The sequence below is a fragment of the Acanthaster planci genome, linkage group LG09 (genome assembly GCF_054643075.1).
Source record: "Acanthaster planci isolate LZ-2023a linkage group LG09, COTS_SCS, whole genome shotgun sequence".
Taxonomy (NCBI): Eukaryota; Metazoa; Echinodermata; class Asteroidea; order Valvatida; family Acanthasteridae; genus Acanthaster; species Acanthaster planci.
The window spans coordinates 19,656,090-19,675,618 of NC_141785.1; the positions used below are offsets into that span (position 1 = coordinate 19,656,090).

Genomic DNA, 19,529 nt, shown 5'->3' on the forward strand with positions numbered 1-19,529 from the left:
GGTTTTTTTTTCGATTATATCGCACGGTTGATTTGGAATCGATACTATCATATGTTTCAACAGCGTGCTGCAGCTTGACGGATATGGGGGCGCTAATTCAGAACCGTTTGCGAAGAAACGCCTCTTCACGTGTATGTTGATAAAGCACCGATATCATATCACCTGATACCAGCGCTGCTGTTATGTGGGGAATCACTTCTGGATTTTTTTTTAGGATATTCGATCAAGAAGAACAAATTATCGCCTTTGGATAGCATCTGTATCTTGTCTGTTTTTTTCCTCTCCTGTGTGTGGTTCGGCAGTTACAGGAAATAATCCAAAACACTTCCAAAAACTCGCGGTGATCACACGGTCCACCACCCCTGGACAATGGTCAACAAAATCTCATCAACTAAACCAACAAGCTTATCTGCAAGGCAAATAATCCGAGTAGATTGAGCGGTTATTTATTGGCAGTTTACTCAAGGATCAAATTCACATTCCGACTGAATGATCGACCGGAAGGTGTGATAATCTCCACACCAAGTGAGAAAAGAAAGCGGTGAGTGGTGATCACTAGAAAGGTCGCCGCGTCTGTCATACCCATCATGAACATTTCTTTGATGTGTGTTGCGTTTCTTCCCTGTATGTAGTCGGTCATTTTGCCAGTACTTAAAACAGAAATCCGGCAGATAAGACCATCATATGCCTTCGTATTGTTTTTCCGCATGAGTGGTACCTAAGGCCATGCATGTTTGAGTTATTGAGTATAACTGATGTGAGATTAAGTGGAGGATGGTTCCAGAACAAAATCTTTTAAAAGGGACACTGGTTGAGTATTTCTTCATGTAACCTTCATATGGCCTTACTGGGGTGAGATAAGGGGAGTTTTGCGCCTTGTTAGAAAATGCACACACAGTCGCATCTCTTTATTTGAAAAACTTTTCTCTGTTCGAGGGGCATGCCCCCCGCGGCGTATCCAGTTTTTGGTGTGTGGGAGGGGGGGGGGGCAATTCAAAAACACGATATGTTGGGGGAGAACAAATATCAAAAGCCTTACGTTCCCGACATCTTTGCTTTTAGTTTTACTTCCGTGATGTTGCTTTCTAAGGGTTTTTGCACTAGTGATATCCATAAATAGGCCTAAGTATACCGACTACTTTCTTTCCTACTTACTTATGAAGTATTATTGATTTGTGAATGGAATCCCCCTCCGCTGGATACGCCACTGATGCCCCCCTCTCTACAGTCCCCCTGTTCATCAATGGGTTGAGTTAGTCTTTCTGATGGCGAAAGAAACTCTTTAATATGATATTATGTGGTCCTAATAGAAGTAGAGTAGGGGCCCGACAGCATTGTCATCGATTATTCTACTCAACTTAACACTGAGAAAGGTATATTGATTGGCCCCAAGAAATCCGATGTACTGGTTGTATTAAACCCCCGAACGTGCAAACGGACAGGGACAAGCAGCGATGGAAACTAGAACGAGTGCATAGGATGCTGTACTTGCACGCCAATCAGTCTGTACATCCACGACGTTGACAGACAGTAAGGGATAACTTTCACTATACACTCCGTCAGCCAAAGCATTTTGTACAGAATATAACAAAGCTTTATAAAATATTTTCCTAGAAGTGTAGAACGCATGAACAATTCAACCGCAGGGTCAACAGAATTTATGTTCAGGACGTGCCTAGGATTACCCGAAAGGGAGACTATATAGAAATGGCAGCAACTTGGGGGGGGGGAGCAACATTGAGAAGCAAAAAATAGGAAACGGACATCAAATCCTGCAATCTGGTTCATTTTAAAAACAAATGTTCCAAATACAAATCTTCTGTTTTGTGATTGTAAAACATGTAGGATTACCGTGAGAGAATGTAGTCCAATCACTCGCAGCGTACGCCCTCGGTGTCTGTATTAAAAGGTGTTGCGCACTTTCACAAACTTTGTATGATACTATCCCTTCACCCCCCCCCAAAAAAAATTGTATGGCAATAAACTAATGGCAAGTTCCTGTCCAACAGAAAGGTGTTCAGTGGACCCCCATCGACCACTGAGCTAAAGTTGAAGTACGGAGAGTAAAGAAATATCAACTCCGTTTATCTTTGAAAGTCACGGTGAGGAATGCTTTCGCTCGTCACCCAACGCCCTGTTCGGGCGTTGGGCGACGAGCGACGCACTGTTTTTAATATTTTCGCCACAAGAATAATAACGAGGGCGCTATTCAAAGTACAAGCGGGCACCAGCTGCAAAGAGCTAGCGGCTTCCGCTAGCTGGCCGCACCAGGTTCGCAGGTGTTCAAGTGACAAATAAAACTTAAGCCTTGCGTGTCAGTGATCGGTGCGGTCATTGACTGAACGGTGAGACGACGGGAAGACAGAAGGTGAAACACTTAACTTTTCGAATAGCATTTGTTCCTTGTAAACGCTACAGAAAAATTATGAAAGTATTTTGGCGTGCACATATTGGGGATTGTGAATTTGGGGACCCTGTTCCTATAATAGAAAGGAGACTGACATTTTACAAATATTTTTTTAGCTTTTGAAGTCACCTTGGTAGATGACTGTGACATCATGCTCAATAACTATTGGGTTAATGTTAAAAAAAGGGCAGGGTTTTTAATTTTGAGGGAAATTATGAGGGAACACTGAGTATTTTAAGACATGACACATTTTGGATTCAACTGCGTGGTTGGCTAATAAGTAAGAAAGTCACATTTTCTCACAATTTACAATTTGAAATTTCCCCAAAGTAGGGTCAGCGCAATAAATTGTGTGTTTTTTTGGGAGGGGGAACTTATCAGTTTTGCAAGATTAAAATGACAAAAACACTGGAGGGGGTCCCCAAGTATAAAATCCCCCACATGTCATGCCTGGTATAAGCCCTTGGCCTAGGCCTTAAGTTGTAGGTATGTGAAATGAAATAAAGATAAATATCAGCAGATAAATATGAATGAAGCTAGGCCTATTTTTTTGGGGGGGGGAGGATTTAATATTCCTATCTATACGTATTATAAAGAGACACAAAGAAAAACTGTAACGGAAACTGAAGTCTTTTGAGGACTAATAATTTCATAACTGTTTAAAGACCTGGCATATTCAGTGGTAATTTCTCGGTGATTAAGCAGCAAAAGAATTTGAAAATGTTCTCCAGTACTTCTGAAAAGGAACAAAAAATAATGTCGGCACTAATTCATTATCATAATTACAAGAAGAACAGGGCCATACGCTGAAATAGACTTGGGCTAAGCCTTAGATAACGTGAGCTAGGCGTGACAGTATAAATGATTGGGGGCACTGCAAGTAGTAGTAGGCCTAATTGTGAGCTGAATCAATTGATACTGTTTGATAACAAGGCCAGATTTTCCACTCTACCTGGAACTGGAGTAGGGGGAACCTATATCCATTTTCCCAGTTGACATTGTGGGATGACGTCACATCACCCATGACACAGGCCTACAGCTCATTTGCTCATGTTATAGCACATTTCTCCTGAGCACCTTCCCTGAGTTGGAGCTGTGCAGGAAAGACAATTACGGTGAAAATATCCCATTTCAAATATCTCAAGTTTGCTGACCCCCCCACAAGTTTAGCAGTTACTCAAGCCAAATTTTGGAAAAGTTCAAGCAAGTCACATTACTGACCACTAGAAACTGCGAAAGTTGTGGCAAATTTGAGTGGTACATTAGAAAGAATACAGTATCCTCAGACTGATGCCGCCTTTTTCATCATAACCTCAGCTATGGTCAGTCCTCGCAAATATTTTTGAAAAAAAATGATTTTGAGATACATTGAATATTTACGTTTTATTAGAAAATCCTTTGACCAGTTTGTGTCTTACAATCAAACCTTTATGCATCTAGCACCTAAATACTTTTTTCCCTGCACATCTCACCTTGTCAGGAATCTTTGCATGCCTTCTGATTCCAAGTTATTTCTAGAACCATGGCTGCCAGGCAGGAAAATCTTAATATGTGGTTCGCTCTTTAAATCTAAAAGACCATCATGGCTTCTTGTTGCAGTTCTGTTTTTTTTTTATATTTGGAATCCAAACACTGCACTTTTATCCATTGACTGTAGCTGTGCTAATTCTGATTATCAGTGAGACGTGTTATCAGCTCATCTCAAAGGCCAAGCGGATACGAGCTTATTAATTATCACTTCCAAAATAGTCCCAGCCTGATGAGCAGACCGGTCATCAGCTGGGGAATGGCCACTGGAAATTCGAATCACTTATTTCCCTATTTGCCCCTGTGCCCTTTCTCTGACAATGAGTGTCGTCTCCTGTAAGTAGTTTGCTGTTTTGTTTCCTCCAGATAGCATCTGTAACAAAACATTTGTGGATAAACAGAGAACACCTAAGCATCATTTCTTCATAAAGAACACCCATGGTCAACATTTAAGGTAGGTCTTCTCAAAGCACTGACATTCAAGTTTGGGGTCTAGTGACCCAAATTAGAGGGTGTGTTTATAGGTATATTTGGGACCAGATACCTGTTTATATGATAAAACATAAAGAACACTTAACAGATGGCATTGGGTGCAATCTGGCCCGGTGGACCATGTGTCCGAAACAGGGCTCTTTTTGTACGTAGGAAGCAGCACATTGTTCTGAATGTTTGAGGGGAATCTCCCCCACCTTGACTTCAACAAAGTGTTACCTTCAATTTGTACCAAAAATAGCTCTGTCGATCTCTAAACTGGAGTCATGACCACAGCACTTTTTTTTTTGAGCAGCACACTAGTTCTATTACTATTAAAGTTTACACACATTTTATTCTAGGAATTGTTGTTTTTACAGGTACCTGGCTTGAAAAAATAGAACCGGGTTTTGATATGGACAGGTGGGTATGGGCCTAATCCAAATCTTTAACTTTGTTGAGTAGTGGTGCATGGTTAGTAGCACTTGTAAAGTTTGGTGCTGTTCATTGTTAGAAAGGGTAAACTTGCATGTATATTACAGTGATGTATAGCCTTGTCAAACGTTCTGATTTAGAGAAGATATGGATATTTTGGCCGTCCCAACCTCAGCCAAACCCTCTATCGTGTTTTATTTTGTTACTTGCCTTGCAGTTGTACACGACAAGTTCAGCATGCGTTTCTTTTCCTAAATCCCTATAACCTACCACTTCCTGTGTACTTATGCTTGGCACTCAGTCTTCACTGAAGCAAGGTCTAAGTGGGATGTGACAGATGTGTCAATTCTATGGTACCTCATCATACCTTATCATAATGTTGCATTGATTGCCTGTTAGCATCTTCAAGTTTTTGTTTCCAGGATCATTTCTCAATTTTTTCTTTAGCAACTGATGTTTTACCTGTGCGGGTGACTCATGGAGTCACCGACACTGGGAAGTGACTACTGAGTGAACACATTGTGTATGAATGCATGTAGGCTTAACATCAGCTTCATGCAGAGAGCCAGTTGAGGGTGGCCTACTGAAACTCTATTTGCCTCGAGGTGCATTTGGTTTTCCAGAATTTGGCTGTGAAAACTCTAGAAGTGGAAGAGTTCGAATTGTCCAAGGGGAGAGGAATCGCAGTTGGAATGGTCTTGATTTGGACGGGAGGGATCTTTTAGCATCAACCTGGGCACTGTTTTCTCTGATTCCTCCTGGGACTGGCAGACGCTCGGGGAGAGGAAATCACATCAAGTTTCGAGAAGATCGGGTCCTTGCCATTGCCTTCAGGGATACCTCAACTTGGCAGGCATTCAATAAGATTTGAAACTGTGGCCCCTGTAAATGGGACGTCCTGTCGTGGTCGTGGTCGGGGTGATGGAAAAGGTAAGGAAACACTGTCGAGGGAGGGGAGTAGGGGTGGCAGGGAATGCATTGAACGGAGAGTGGAGAGCGTGAAAAGTGACAGATTTTGAAATCGATGTCGTGGGTGTTTTGAGAGCATGGATAGATAAAAAAATCCTTCAGGATCACCAGTAAGTATTCAAAAGTTTATTTTCCATTTAGCCTAACTCCGAGGTTGGTTATAAATCCCTGAAAATTGTGAGTGCTCAGTGCAATGATACAGAAAACACATGAAATGATTCAAGCTGACATGTTGTCGTTCTGACGGTTAATGCTGTTGTGTAAATTAGGCCAGGTCGATGCATTCAGGACCAGATTCATTTCCAGATACCAAATTTATTTTGGCATGAGTGAATAGTGCTGAATTTGCGGTTGATGCCTCGTCCAACAGTTGGTGCTTTGGGGCTGATTCTTCAACTAGAATCACTCATACAGGTGCACGTAAGCTTTTGCTGCGTAGAATCTATAATATTGAAAAGTTCACGAGTTGTTTGAAAACATACTGCTTTTATAGTCTTTGAGTTTTTATTCACGAGTTTTGGCCAAAAAATTAAAAAGAACTTGCGCATTAAATCACAATAGTCTGTTTTCCTCTATGCACAAGTGGGCGCAGCTAATTGATATCCTCTTCCTGTTGCGTGCTTCAGATGATGATGCTAAATCAACAGTTGATTAGCTGTGAGCAGGTGTCTCCATGTGTAAGAGATCCTTTAAGATCGTTGGCAATGATAGCTACATAACCAGTGAACATGTAAACGACGAATACCTTGCTATCTCCTGGTGTCAGGTGCATCTTGTTATGACACCAGGATAAAATTGACGGCATATTTGCTTCAGAAGGATTTCCTGCATCAAATGACACGGTTGGATTTTTTGGTGGATATTTAGTTTTTACACACTCTTTTGCCTTGGCAAGTCTTGTTTTCGTCAGCTCCTTGGTGCAGCTCCTTCGAATGTCAACCAGGAACTGGCACCAAGTCTACAGTCGTGATGATGAGTCAACAGTCTTCCTCTCATCCCACTGATCTCCTTGGCAAATGTCTTGGAATCGGGGCCCCCCTTGATATGTTGCTTCCTGCGCAGGCTGCAAAACTGCTGTGGCTGTGCTCGGTGTAGCGCACGCTAGATTTTGAACGATGTTCACACTTTATTAGATTTGGTGATAAGTCCACTCACACCAGTCTCACACGGGATGATTCTCGACTAGGAATCCCTCACGAGCTGTTGTGAATATTTGACTGAAGGGGTATCAAGTATTGGGCACACTGTTTTTGCAGGTAAGATCTGTTATTTGAAATGTATACATTTAGGCCCTACTTGGATATTTAGACTGGTTTTTAGTTGCTCTCTCCAAACATTTCATAAGTCATACGAACCGTATAACTGATGGAAAGTCCAAGACTTTATATTACAGCTTATTTAGTGAGAAGGCAGGATGTGAGATCCTTGTTGAATTTATTTTGTGTACAAACTTCAGTAAATAATGATGTAGCCCTGCGGTAGTTACATAAATTGTTGTTTTCAAATGCAGTTCTGGGAGGAGGATAGTTTGTCTTTTTATTGATTGAATATTTCCAGGGTTGTATTGCCATCATGAAGAAAAGACTTTCTGACAGAATGTTCCCAAGGATTGTGAGAACATTGGCTATTTTTCCACCTCATCAAATTTTGTGCAAAACTTTGGAAAAGTATATTTTAAAGCATGTCTTTAAAACAGTGACGAGTAATATTAACCTTTCTCTACCCAAGTGGAAAAAAGGGACCTGGGTCTCCCCTTTATTCTCTTGAAAAATTCTGGCTACTTGCTCAAGGCTGAAAAACCTACAAGCACTACTGCAGGAGTATCACTCTCAAAAAATGCACAATCTGCTCCGAGCAAGAACAGAAGAGGGCGTGTTTTTAAATGAAATTGGCAGTCCTTTGGTATGAACTCACCACATAGGTGTGCAAGTTTATGCATGTTTGATGTGGGGCATGCCCAGTACGTGCAGCGAATTTATTCTGCAGTGTATGGTCTTTACGTGCACATCATATGTGCGCAAGGTTCTGGTTGGAAAACTTGATACCAGTCTGTCTTTCTTGTCTTTGTGAGGGTGCGCTTCAAATGGGGGGGGAGGGATATTGTTCTGCAAGTGGCAGGTTCTTTAATTTCACAAATGAGTCTGGAAAGGGATGGGTATCCCCAAAAGGGGAAATCTTTTTCAAATAAAGTCTAAGTTTTAGTGGGGAAAATTCAGAAAATTGTAAGGATAGGGCAAAATCCATTGTTCAGGTTGTGATGTTTCGGCCATACTTTAAATTGGCGCGTACACAGGAAAGACCCTTATGGATCTAGGAATGCCCATGTTATGGCATGTTTTTGCCCCTGGTGTGGAAAATTTTAGATTTAATGTCTTCCCTGATCACAGAGTTCAGTCTGAAACTTGATAAGAATTTGTACATTTGTACCCAGTTACTGCCAGAGCAATGTCAGATTATTTATTTGTTTCTTTTTATCCAGTGACTATCAATTTGTCAATGAGGGTTCAATCATTCCTTAATGCTCCTTTCACTCAACTCTTGAGGACACACTTGTTCTCTTCCACACATTTAAATCTTTTCAAAAGCAACCGAAGCAGTGTACAGTACAGAGGACAGAAAAATCCTCTCTGGTGTCTCCACAAATCACTTTGTGGGGGAAAAGTCTGTTTATGGGCATTTGACTGAAGACCCTCCAGTGGGCAAACTCATGCAAAACCACTCTTTTTTTATTCACTTGTTCATCTCTGTCACTTTTCAGCATGATGGCACACTCATTCAACCCCACTCTTCCATTCATTCATTCATAATATGTCAGCAAACTTGTATTATCATCCACATAGCATCCACTAGTCACTGTGAAGGTGCACTCATCCACTGGTCATTGTGACGGCCCACTCATTCTGTACCACACTGTTGTATCTCTCGTCACTGTGACGGCACACTCATTCTGTACCGCACTGTTGCATCCACTGGTCACTGTGACGGCGTACTCATTCTGTACCTGACTGTTGCATCCACTGGTCACTGTGACGGCGTACTCATTCTGTACCGCACTGTTGCATCCACTGGTCACTGTGACGGTGCACTCATTCTGTACCGCACGTTTGCATCCCTCGTCACTGTGACGGCGCACTCATTCTGTACCGCACTGTTGCATCCACTGGTCACTGTGACGGCGCACTCATTCTGTACCGCACTGTTGCATCCACTGGTCACTGTGACTTCGCACTCATTCTGTACCGCACTGTTGCATCCACTGGGCACTGTGACGGCGCACTCATTCTGTACCACACTGTTGCATCCACTGGTCACTGTGACGGCGCACTCATTCTGTACCACACTGTTGCATCCACTGGTCACTGTGACGGCACACTCATTCTGTACTACACTGTTGCATCCACTGGTCACTGTGATGGCGTACTCATTCTGTACCACACTGTTGCATCCACTGGTCACTGTGACGGCGCATTCATCCACTGGTCACTATGATGGCACACTCATTCTGTTAGACCCAGTTTGTTTTGCCCACTGGTTGTTGTGACAGTGCACTCGTTCTGTGGCACACTGTTGCATCCTAGGGTTGTAACGATTCACCGATGTGTAGATAATCATGATTCTAAAATGCCATGATATGGCATCGCGATGCAAAAATGTGAATCGCAATATTCGGGGAGAAGGGGGAATTGTGATAAAATGTGAAGTAAGTTGAAAAGAAAATTAGACCTAATAGAAATTTAAATATACAGCTTTACATTTTTAATATCGCCTGTACTGATTACTCTTGCAAGAAATAGTTTGGATTGGTTCAGCATCATGGACAACTCGCCGCACGTACATGTACATGAGGTAGGCCTACCTGACAATAGAACGCAAAAGTGATGGTCGGGCATGCTGCCATACCTTAACACCGATCTTGATGTGATGAAGAAATTGGATGCATTTTGGACTTTATCCTTTCAGTTGTTAAACCACACCAGTTTATCAGGTTTAGACATTTTTTTCTTCCTTGCGTAAGCGCCGTTTTTTCTATGCGGTGCTATTTGATCATTGGTTCAGACACCGAACAGTACCAGAGCTCTGTAATGCACATGATCCGCAAGTGAATCTACGATAAAAAAAGTAGTGACTAACAATCTCCACTTTTACTTGCAGTAGCACACATTTCACTGTGAATTTATGGCTTGGAATAAGATTAGTACATTTTTGCTTTCAGCAAGGCGATAGAGAGTTTCGTGGCAACTGGCGCACGGCGTGCAAAGTTTTTGTGTCATTGTGCAGGGTTTGTACGAGCTTTCAACCAATTTTTGGATATTAACTTATCAAAATGTCAGTGCAAAACAAATATATAATTGTCTGAAGAGGCTCTGACTTGGATACAACCTTTACCTTCCACTCGTCACTGTGACGGTGCAATCCTTCTCTACCACACTGTTGCATCCACTCGTCACTGTGACAGTGCACTCGTTCTGTATCACACAGTTGCCTCTGCTTTTCACTGTGATGGCGCACTAATTCTGTTACACACAATTTGTTTAATCCACTGGTTACAGCGTGCTCATTCTCTGCCACATTGATGCATCCACCCAAGACTAAAGACACTGTTGCTATACCTCGTGATTTGGGCCGAGCTTTTGCATGGTGACCACCATCTCCGGAACGGACTGGTTTCTTTGTGCCCTTCTCTTTTGTTGAAAACAGTGTATTGGTACAGGCATCTCTTTATGTCACTAAGCAAAACCTTGCCCCCAGAATCACAATGTGTAGTAACAGTGTCTTAATTCACACTGTTGTGCTCACATGAAAAACTCAGTGTTCCAGATTTTGTTCAAAGTTAACTCGCAAGAGGCTGATTGTCTGTTTCATATGAGGAATGTAAAATATTTACTATTTGCTCCTGAAAAGAACTGAAACCTTTCTGAACATCTCACTTGCCTCAGAGCTGGAAAAAAATTGAAGTGAAGGAGACTTTTTCTTTTTTGTTTCTTTGGAACTGACCTCAGAAGATTCAGCTCATTTCCTAGTTACACACTGAGTAATAGCCTGTAGCGATTTCCACTGTTGAAACAAAGGTTTCCTTGAAGGATGTTTTTCTTGCCCTCTAGAAATGTATTTAGTTGCTGTTGACATAACTGACCTGGCACTTTCCTGAGTGTTGTTATAAGGGCAAGTCCAATTCTGTTGGTCCAACTTGACCAACCAGCCAACCGGCGCCGGAGAAAGATAGTCATGCTTCCCTGTGAATCTTCCTGTTTGACAGCCGTCTTTTCTGCATTCTCTTCTTTTTTTTTTTGTTTTACAGGACTACAAGTAGTACTTTAACTTTGTAATGCGGTTGAACATACTGGATGGCCTTGCAAAAATCTCAGCTGAGCCACAGAATATTTAGTGATGGCGGTCAAATAATTCAAGATCTTAGGACTAGATGGCTCTTTCTTACGCAATGGTCCCTGCTCCTGTAAACTTTTTTTTTTCAGTTTGAATCGTAACAGGTACTGAACCACAGACTACCAAGCTTACATTTTATGCATGCATGCTTTTGATTTCCAAATTGCAACAACCGAAAAGTGGACATAGACCTTCAAAACTGACCAGTGTTTACTGAATTTTGTGCTTATCCCATTGTTCACATATTCCACATCTCCTTTTTTTTTGCCAGAGTACATTTAATATGGATGTTTCACAATAGTGCACCTCGAACAGTTTGCAGTGCACTCGCCAATCATAATGCGCGAAATCTATCGACCCAATGCGTGTTTGGAAAAGGTAGACAGATGTCGCGCATTGTGATTGGCCAACGTGTTGCAAACTCTTGCAGGCGCACTATTGTGAATCACCCGTATTGATGCCTATAAAATGGGGCATTTTCCCCCAAACCTTGCTTAGCTAAAAGATTGTTTTGTCTTGCAACTTTTGTGGGTAGTTTTTGGAAAGGTTGAAAATGTTTATTTTTTAATTTGTCATGTCCACACTCCATATCCTAAATGTTTCCTGTGAAATGCAATAGTTGACAAAATATTTCGCATTGGCAACTTAGACATGTAACAAAAGTACATTACACATGTAACAAAATGCATTATGAATGGGACACCTTAGACCCTCACCGTGGTTTAACTTCTGGCCATGGACACGTTTCACGTTGCAGTTGATACCTATCTGTAACTATTGAGGAAAAAAACAAGTTCCTAAGTCATACTTCACTGTCTCAGAAGGATGGTCTCAAACAGAGGGGTGAAAGGTAAATTGAACACAGTTCTACACGGGGTTGAGTCAATTTTTCTGGGGGCAGGGTACACTGAATATGTCACTCTTAAAGTTAACAGAAATAGAAAACATTCAGTTCATGTGAAGCATTTTGAAATAACAATGAATACGTAACCATTCGTAAATGTAATGTTTACCCCATTTATTGTGACCCCACAATGAATAGAAAGATAATCCCCTTTTGGCCCTTCGCGCTTCCAGGCTGATTGCATGATATCATCGCCAGAATGCTGACGTGTACAGAGTACATGTACACTGCGCACAGTACATGCAGTATTGCATGCTTCAATAGACCACATTGTTTTTTATGTGGCTCAGTTCACTGGCAAACACTGTCTCAATTCAAGGAATACATGGTAGGGCTATGTCTCATAATTTCTACCTTGAACTGAGACAGTGTTTGCCTGTGGGCCAAGCTACATCAAACACAACGTGGCCTATTGAAGCGTACGATACTGCGTGTATTGTGTACAACGTATATGTACACTGTACATGTCAGCATTCTGGCAATGACGTCATCCAATCAGCCTGGGAGCGCGAACGGCCAAAAGGGATTTGTTTGAGGACGGGGAAACGCATTATCTTTTTATTCATTGTAGGGTCACAATTGATGTGATAAACATTAAATTTATGATGTTTTGAAATGGTTACATATTTATTGTTATTTCAAAATACTTCACGTGAACTAAATGTTTTCTATGTCTGTTACTCTTTAAACAATGTACTGGGAGTGATGAACTCAAATTTCTTGTACATTGCACATGGTGTATGTTACAGTGTAATCAGGGTATGAATTGAATGTTGTGTTTTTCTGATTATGTTTTTACTGTGTTCCGTTGATTGTTTTTATTCTGAGTATATATTACCTCGAAGGTAATGGAATTGTGCAAAAGTTTTAGCCAATCAATTGTTCGTCATTCCTACGTAGACGTAACTCTGCCGTTCAGAGAAGGCGTTCGCGAAGTGGGAAAACGCCTTCCCGTCTTACGCAACGGTATTTTGTTGAGGCCGTGGTAATTGTCAAAACGCCCATAGTATTATTGTGAATCAAATCACGCCAGTCGATGAAGAATAGGTCGCATTGCACAATCGGGCACAATAAGAATCTTGTTGGAGTTTTCTTATGTGAGAGAGAGATAGAGAGTCAGAAGTCAATTTTGACTTGCTCAAGAAAGACAGATGTTTGGAGAGTGACTGTGTGATGCAAGACCGGTTTTGACTCCTTGGCATTAGAACTCTGAGCCAGCAGATTTAGCTTTGTTGTGGATCTGTTTTGACCACTTTGGAAAAGGACGGAAAAATCTGTTTCCGTGAGAATTAGGCAAACTAGGGCCTAATTCCAGCCACATAGACGTCCTAGTCGGCATTAACGACTTCATGGCAACAGTTTACCTCCCAAGACAGTTGTTCAGGAAATTTCCATAAGTGTTGTAATATGGATGATTTTCTTGCTTTTATACATCGAAGTAAAAGCCTGCAGATGATGAAGTTTCGTCGCTGATGATTTTTTAGAAGATCAGAAATTTACATTTATTAAAATAAGGATAATGATATAAGATTTGTGGTAATTTGGAATTGTGGAGATCGAGGTTGGAAAGGAAACAAATTGGAGCATGATATTGCTAGTTCTTTAAAACTGTTGAGGTTTTGGGTTTATATTTATTGTAGATGGCCTTACGCTGAGACTGGTCCCACTGACTCTTCCGATGACTGAGAAGAGTCCCTTGTGTACCGCTAAGGAGCATAGACTCTGAACTTGCCATGCTTGACTGAGCTTTTGGCTGATCTACTACAGTTTTGTTAGACACCAGATTCAGGGGCTACGGAAACTTCAACAGATGGTGGACCAATTAATGTTGCTATTTCAATAATTTAAAGTAGATATTTGGTGGAACCTTTCTTTTTTATGATTGATGTGATGATCCCAGAGTCACTTGATTGACTTATTGAGTATAATTGGGTTTTTATGACTTAATCACAGACCTGTAAATAATTAAATAATTCTGTAAGGAGTTAACTGTCTAATACCATATCGAGCTCGTGTTGTAAATATTGGAATACAGAATATTGGAATTCCAGAAGACCATTTGATCTTGTTATTTATTTAGATTGTCGGTGCATCCTTTAGGATCCAGGATTGCCATTCCTAATTGTGAATAGCCAAATGTCGGAGTGGTGACGGTGTAGAGGGTCATTAATGCCTCAGTCAGTTCTGGCGATTTCCTGACTGTGGGCATGCTAGTTTCCTTGCAGAAACGGAAAGGAGAGGATTAGATAAGGGTGGAGTATTAGTCCACAGGGCCTTTTAAACAGTCCGAAGCAGTAAAATTGCTCATAAAGTAATGTGATTCATCATCTTAATTCAGATGGTTGACCAGAAATCCTATGCATCCGATGACATGACAAACTGGCTTAAAGTGCAGAAGTAATAAGTGCCACCGGTATTTTCTGAGTTCTGAGCTCACAGACCCGTAGATCTTTATCAGGGCAATACCGTTGATTATCTGGCTTGTATTGGTTTTGACGAGTGACAGGCAGAAGATGATGCATCAGGTTGTGATTGGCGGAGGCAAGTTCTTGCTTTGGATTCCGGTCAACTTGGATCTTCAAGAAACTGAGGTGTGCTGGAGGAAGGTGTAGGGTTGGACTTCACGGCTTGTCAGAATGTATTCAGTCAGTGATGTGTGAGAGAGGTGTTTTTCCTGTCCCTCCTCCTCATAACTGCTGTATGTCATGTGTGCTGCGTCACTATCAAAAATTTACTACTGGTGCTTAGAATTATAACTGGTGATCATGATATAGTCCCTGCTATTCCTTCTGTCCTGCCTCCAGTTTTTCCTCTTTTGGATGGCCATCAGTCTCCCAGTATTTAACTTGAAACCGCATGTCTTTATAAACTGCACTTTGATTAATTAATTTGATACGCTTCTAAGCTGAGAAAATTTCTCATTTTCCTCAAGATGACATTGTTTTGTTTTGATGGCAGAAACATGACATTTGAACTAAACATTTTCCGGTGCTGAATAATGAAGCATCTTGAGTTGGTTCAGTGCATGCCATGTGCACAGCTGTTGCACTGTGCTGTAACACAACCTTGGACCACAGTCTACAGTGAAGTTACAACTTACTCAGTTTCCCCCATACTTTTCCCGGAGTCAGTGCTAATTTTACTCACACACCTTACCCTAGCATTGGACCTGCTGTGACCCAAAATGTCTAGCTAATGTGAGCCGCTAAACCACTGGACCAAAAACTTGTGTCTTGTGATAATACAGCACAGTCATTACGCCTTCAACTACTTACAGTACAACTTCATTCAATTTGTGTGTAGATTCTCAAGCAAACAATCATTGGCTTGACTTGGCTCAAGCTGTTAGATGCATCCCAACAGGGAAAAGTGCAGTGCCATTATGGTGGAGTCCATAGTTACTTCTAAATGTACAATTTTCATTTTAACAACAGGTGCCTGTGAAGTGACTCAAGCAGAATCACATGCCAGGAGATGGCTGGACAGAACAGCTGAATTTTGAGCCTATCCAGTGCCAGTGGAAGGTCTTGTCAGAATTGCAGAGAACTTTTCTTTTGAGACAATCATCTTTGCCCATCACTCAGTCTTTTGTCTTTCACTGGACACTGTTGTGTTCCACCAGAATTGAGCAGTCTGACCAGCTGCGACAGTTGGAGGTAGTCCAGCTTTAATGCTGGAGGATACTGTTAATTAATGACAACTAACTGGGAGCTAAATATTCAAATGGTGCATCCCTCTGTGAGCCTTGTTCAATGACAGTGCCAAGCTGGGTGTAGACTGCTGCAGTGAACATTTCCTTCGTGGAAGACATTGTGACATTTCAGTCGGAGTGATTCCTTTTCTCTGTACATGCGTGAGAGATGTTCTGTGATCTGTACATGCATCATCTAATTGTATGCTGCTGGAGTCTACTCATGATGAAATATACAGCTTAACTGCTTTGAATAGATTTTGGATTCCACAGGTGACAGAGGTCCCATTGGATGTCGTAAGGAGAGGAGGAATTACCTTCTTAAAGATGTCGGTGACTGTACCTTTCAACATTTCGACACAGATTGGGCCCTACCCCATTATTTACAACACCCCACGCAGTATGGAACCCAAAACACCCCCCAAACCACTCCCCAAACGAAAACCGGGACATCAGTCAAAGCACATTTATGACCGTGTCCCGCTGGAGGGGTCACTGTTCAAGAAATCCTACTCTCCTGTGATGTACCCTAAGAAGCTGACTCCAGCTCCACCGGGGAAGCTCGTGCCAAATCTCCTGAACATTCTGACCATAAATACTCAGAGAGAAGGCTCCGAAACAAGTGTTGAGAACCCAATTTCAGCTGCCCCAGACAAGCCTGCCTTGGTTCCTCCTGAGGAAGGGATTACTTCTCTTGCATCAAGTCCAACACAGGGGATGCAGTCAGAGAACAAACCTACCCCTCCCATAAAGAATAAAGCCAAGAGACAAGGATGCCCAAACCTTGAGGAGGAAGTGGGCCCAGAGCCTTTCCCACATGCTGAGAAGCACAAGGATGGAGATACTAAGCATTTACCATCTCAAGAGGAAAGTCCTGGCTGTGAAGAGGAGGTTGCTGCTGAAAAGAAGAATGCCTACCAAGAGAGTGCCAAGTGTGAAGAAGTTGATGGCAGCATTTCTTCCCAGCTGGAAAACTCCATCTCGAAAGAGCAAGACACAGAATCAATCAAAGCTGACTCCGGAAGCTTATTTTCATCCACTCTCCGCTCCACGACCTGCTCTGCGTCATCTGCTTGTTCATCATCTTCATCTTCCTCTTCTGCTTCCTCTACCTCCAGCAACACAAGCTCAGAGTCGTCCAACTCTAGTATAGCCAAAGCCTTCTTCAACACCCCTCATCTTGGGTCCTCCACACCCAAGCGCATCAACTCCCCAAAAAACTACACTCCGGTGGAAAATCTATATGACTCATGGCGGCTGGACATCGCAGCTAAGAGTGAAGGCACTACACCACCTGCAAATGCTGTAGATCCTGTCCAGAGGCCCAAGAAGTGTTCAGGGTACTATGCTGAAATATCAGACTACATGTCAACAGCTGCACTGGGGAGCTCTCGGAATCCTACGGAAAATCAGGCAGTGGTTCTTCCCCCACCATTGCAGTTTTGCAACAGCCACCGCAAAGTCAAGGAGAAAGTTTTGTATGTGAATCTGCCGGCACACGTGACCAACATTACATCCCAAACAACTGAGCATGCAGTGGAAGACCAGCAGGTGGATACTATCATTGTCAATGGTTATGCGGACCCTCAGGACGAACTGATGAACGAATCCAGGGGCTATGAGAATGGCTCCCTTTCAGCCTACACCAAAATAGAAGACGGCGCCAATCCATATGAGACCCCTCTCGATATGGCCACGGCGGCCACGCAAACGGAGCAGGAGGTGGTGACAGTGTCCTGCGAGTGTGGGGAGTTCCTGTGCCTGCCGGCTGAGATGGAGGAGATAGTAGCCCAGCTCAAGCATGAGCAGAACATGCGGATGGTGTCGGAACAGCTGGTCAAGATGGTAGAGGTGGAGATCAAGGAGCTGAAGGAGGACCTCCTCGCCAAAAAGACTGATCTGGTCCGAGCCTTGGAGGAAAAGCAGAGTGCTCAGGTAAGAAAGTTTTGCTTTTTACCCCAGCTCTTATACCAAGGGCCAAGACTCACAAAAATGTTGGCAATAAAGGAAGAGGGAAAGCCCAGTCCTGTAGGTATAGTTGGAGATGCGGGGGAGGATACAGTAAAGGGAGGGGTTCTGTGTCATTCTGTTGAATGCAGTAACAGAACATGTCCTTGAGCAGACTGTTGGATTATGTCCAGTCGGATTCCATGAATGTGCCTTTATTATGTTCATTCAATTTAGAATGCAGAATTGAAACATTGAAATTTTGTTTCCTTTTAGTTTAGTTGCAGGATTCATACAACATTTTGACATTTGACATGGGCATCATTTTCCTCTCTGCAAAGCCGACATTGCCAGTAATTGTAACATCTACACATGGGAAAATAGCCACACCCGGTGTCACAAAATAAAAGGTCATTTACATGCATATTTTAGTTTACGTCTGCGGTTTGTGATTACTGGGAAAAAGGTTACTGTGATTGCCCTAACTTGTGTCCTTGGCAAGAGTGAATAATGTGTAGGGAGTGGTGTAGGATGTCACAGGTTGCATTTTGTGACTTACACGTATATGCCCCTTCATCTAGCCTACTTTTTATTCTTGTTCTGTTTTTCATTGGAAATGTCAACATTTATTACTTGACATTGACATGTGAAGTTTCTGATCATGTGAAGGCCAAATGATGCAAGTCAGAATGAGCAAGCTTCCTTTTTGAGATCTGGAATTAAAAGTGCATTAAGTCCGAAACAGACTAGCAACTGTGCATGTAAGTCTTCATTAGCTGTTTCGGACACCGGCCGAAACAGCTTTTGGTTTTCTTAACATTTTTTTATTTTTTATTTTTTTTTCTTCTTTTTCCATTTTTCTCCATAGGCATAACATGTGGTCGTTCTAGATGTGACTTTTTGATCTTACCTTAGACTGATTCCCTTCAAATCTTGCACATAGTTAGACTATCATCTGCAAATATATGCCAAATCATGCCATCATCATGATGTCATCACCTGATTTATTATAGAATTTTGAACATTTAAGTTTTTCCCATATGTTTTGTACATGTTTTTGAAATTTTTTTTCCCCGAACTTGGCAATGTTGCATCTTTGACAAAGCAAAGCCCTGGAGACCAAAAATGTACTAAAGGAATGACGTTATGAGGATGTTATCAGGCGTCAAATTACAAAAAATCAACCATGACTTCCCGCAGCTTGGTTTGTGCACCAAATAACAGAGTTATGTTTGGTCTTTATTTCTTCTCATGTGGGTAAAATTGCTTGACCCTTACTTTCTGTCAAAACTCATCTTAACCAGAAGTGTTGTATATTTTGAAATTGATGATAGATATGAACGTAATTTCAACGGTATGAGTCTCTGACACAATTGTTTTCTTCAAATTATGTACCGATGATGCTGTCATGTAATACTTGAGCGCCCTCCGGCGACAGGTTAAAACATGATTAAAATCTATTTTGAATAGATGTCGCCGTGGTGCAGTTTGCTGGAGTGGCTTGAAAATTGATAGATACAATGACCTCAACACCTGCAATGTTTGTGCAAAAAAATAGGTTGATGACATCATTAGACCGGCAGTTATAATGAAAAGTTCTTTAATTCATTAAATATTGCAAAAAAAAATCAATCCTGATGGCTACAGGCTGAAGTTGTCCATCAAAAACTAGAGTAAATATCTGCATCCATTGTGCAAGGTGTTTGGCTCCTTTCATTGTTTATGCACGCAGTGCACTGCTAATGAAAAATAATGCCATCCCATGGTGATGCTGGTAACACAACCCGTAGGGG

At 41.9% G+C, this 19,529-nt stretch overlaps 1 protein-coding gene across 7 annotated transcripts in view; it reads left to right on the forward strand.

Annotated features, from left to right (window-relative positions):
* The first annotated feature begins 2,291 nt into the window (after positions 1 to 2,291).
* LOC110990170 (uncharacterized) overlaps positions 2,292 to 19,529 on the forward strand; it is a 62,843-nt gene continuing 45,605 nt past the window's right edge. For 3 of the 7 annotated variants that reach the window (XR_015426310.1, XM_087140754.1, XM_022255034.2), the window contains exons 1-4: positions 2,292 to 2,368; positions 4,301 to 4,392; positions 5,612 to 5,770; positions 15,533 to 17,724. Coding sequence is in view for 6 of the 7 variants with exons in the window: in XM_087140754.1 (XP_086996880.1) it covers positions 15,994 to 17,724 (1,731 nt within the window). In the remaining variant the exon portion in view is untranslated. Of the gene's footprint in view, positions 2,369 to 4,300; positions 4,393 to 4,785; positions 4,829 to 5,336; positions 5,771 to 6,978; positions 7,066 to 15,532; positions 17,725 to 19,529 lie in introns of those variants that run through there. The other 4 variants (XM_087140755.1, XM_087140757.1, XM_087140758.1 and 1 more) reach the window with 4 other exon arrangements.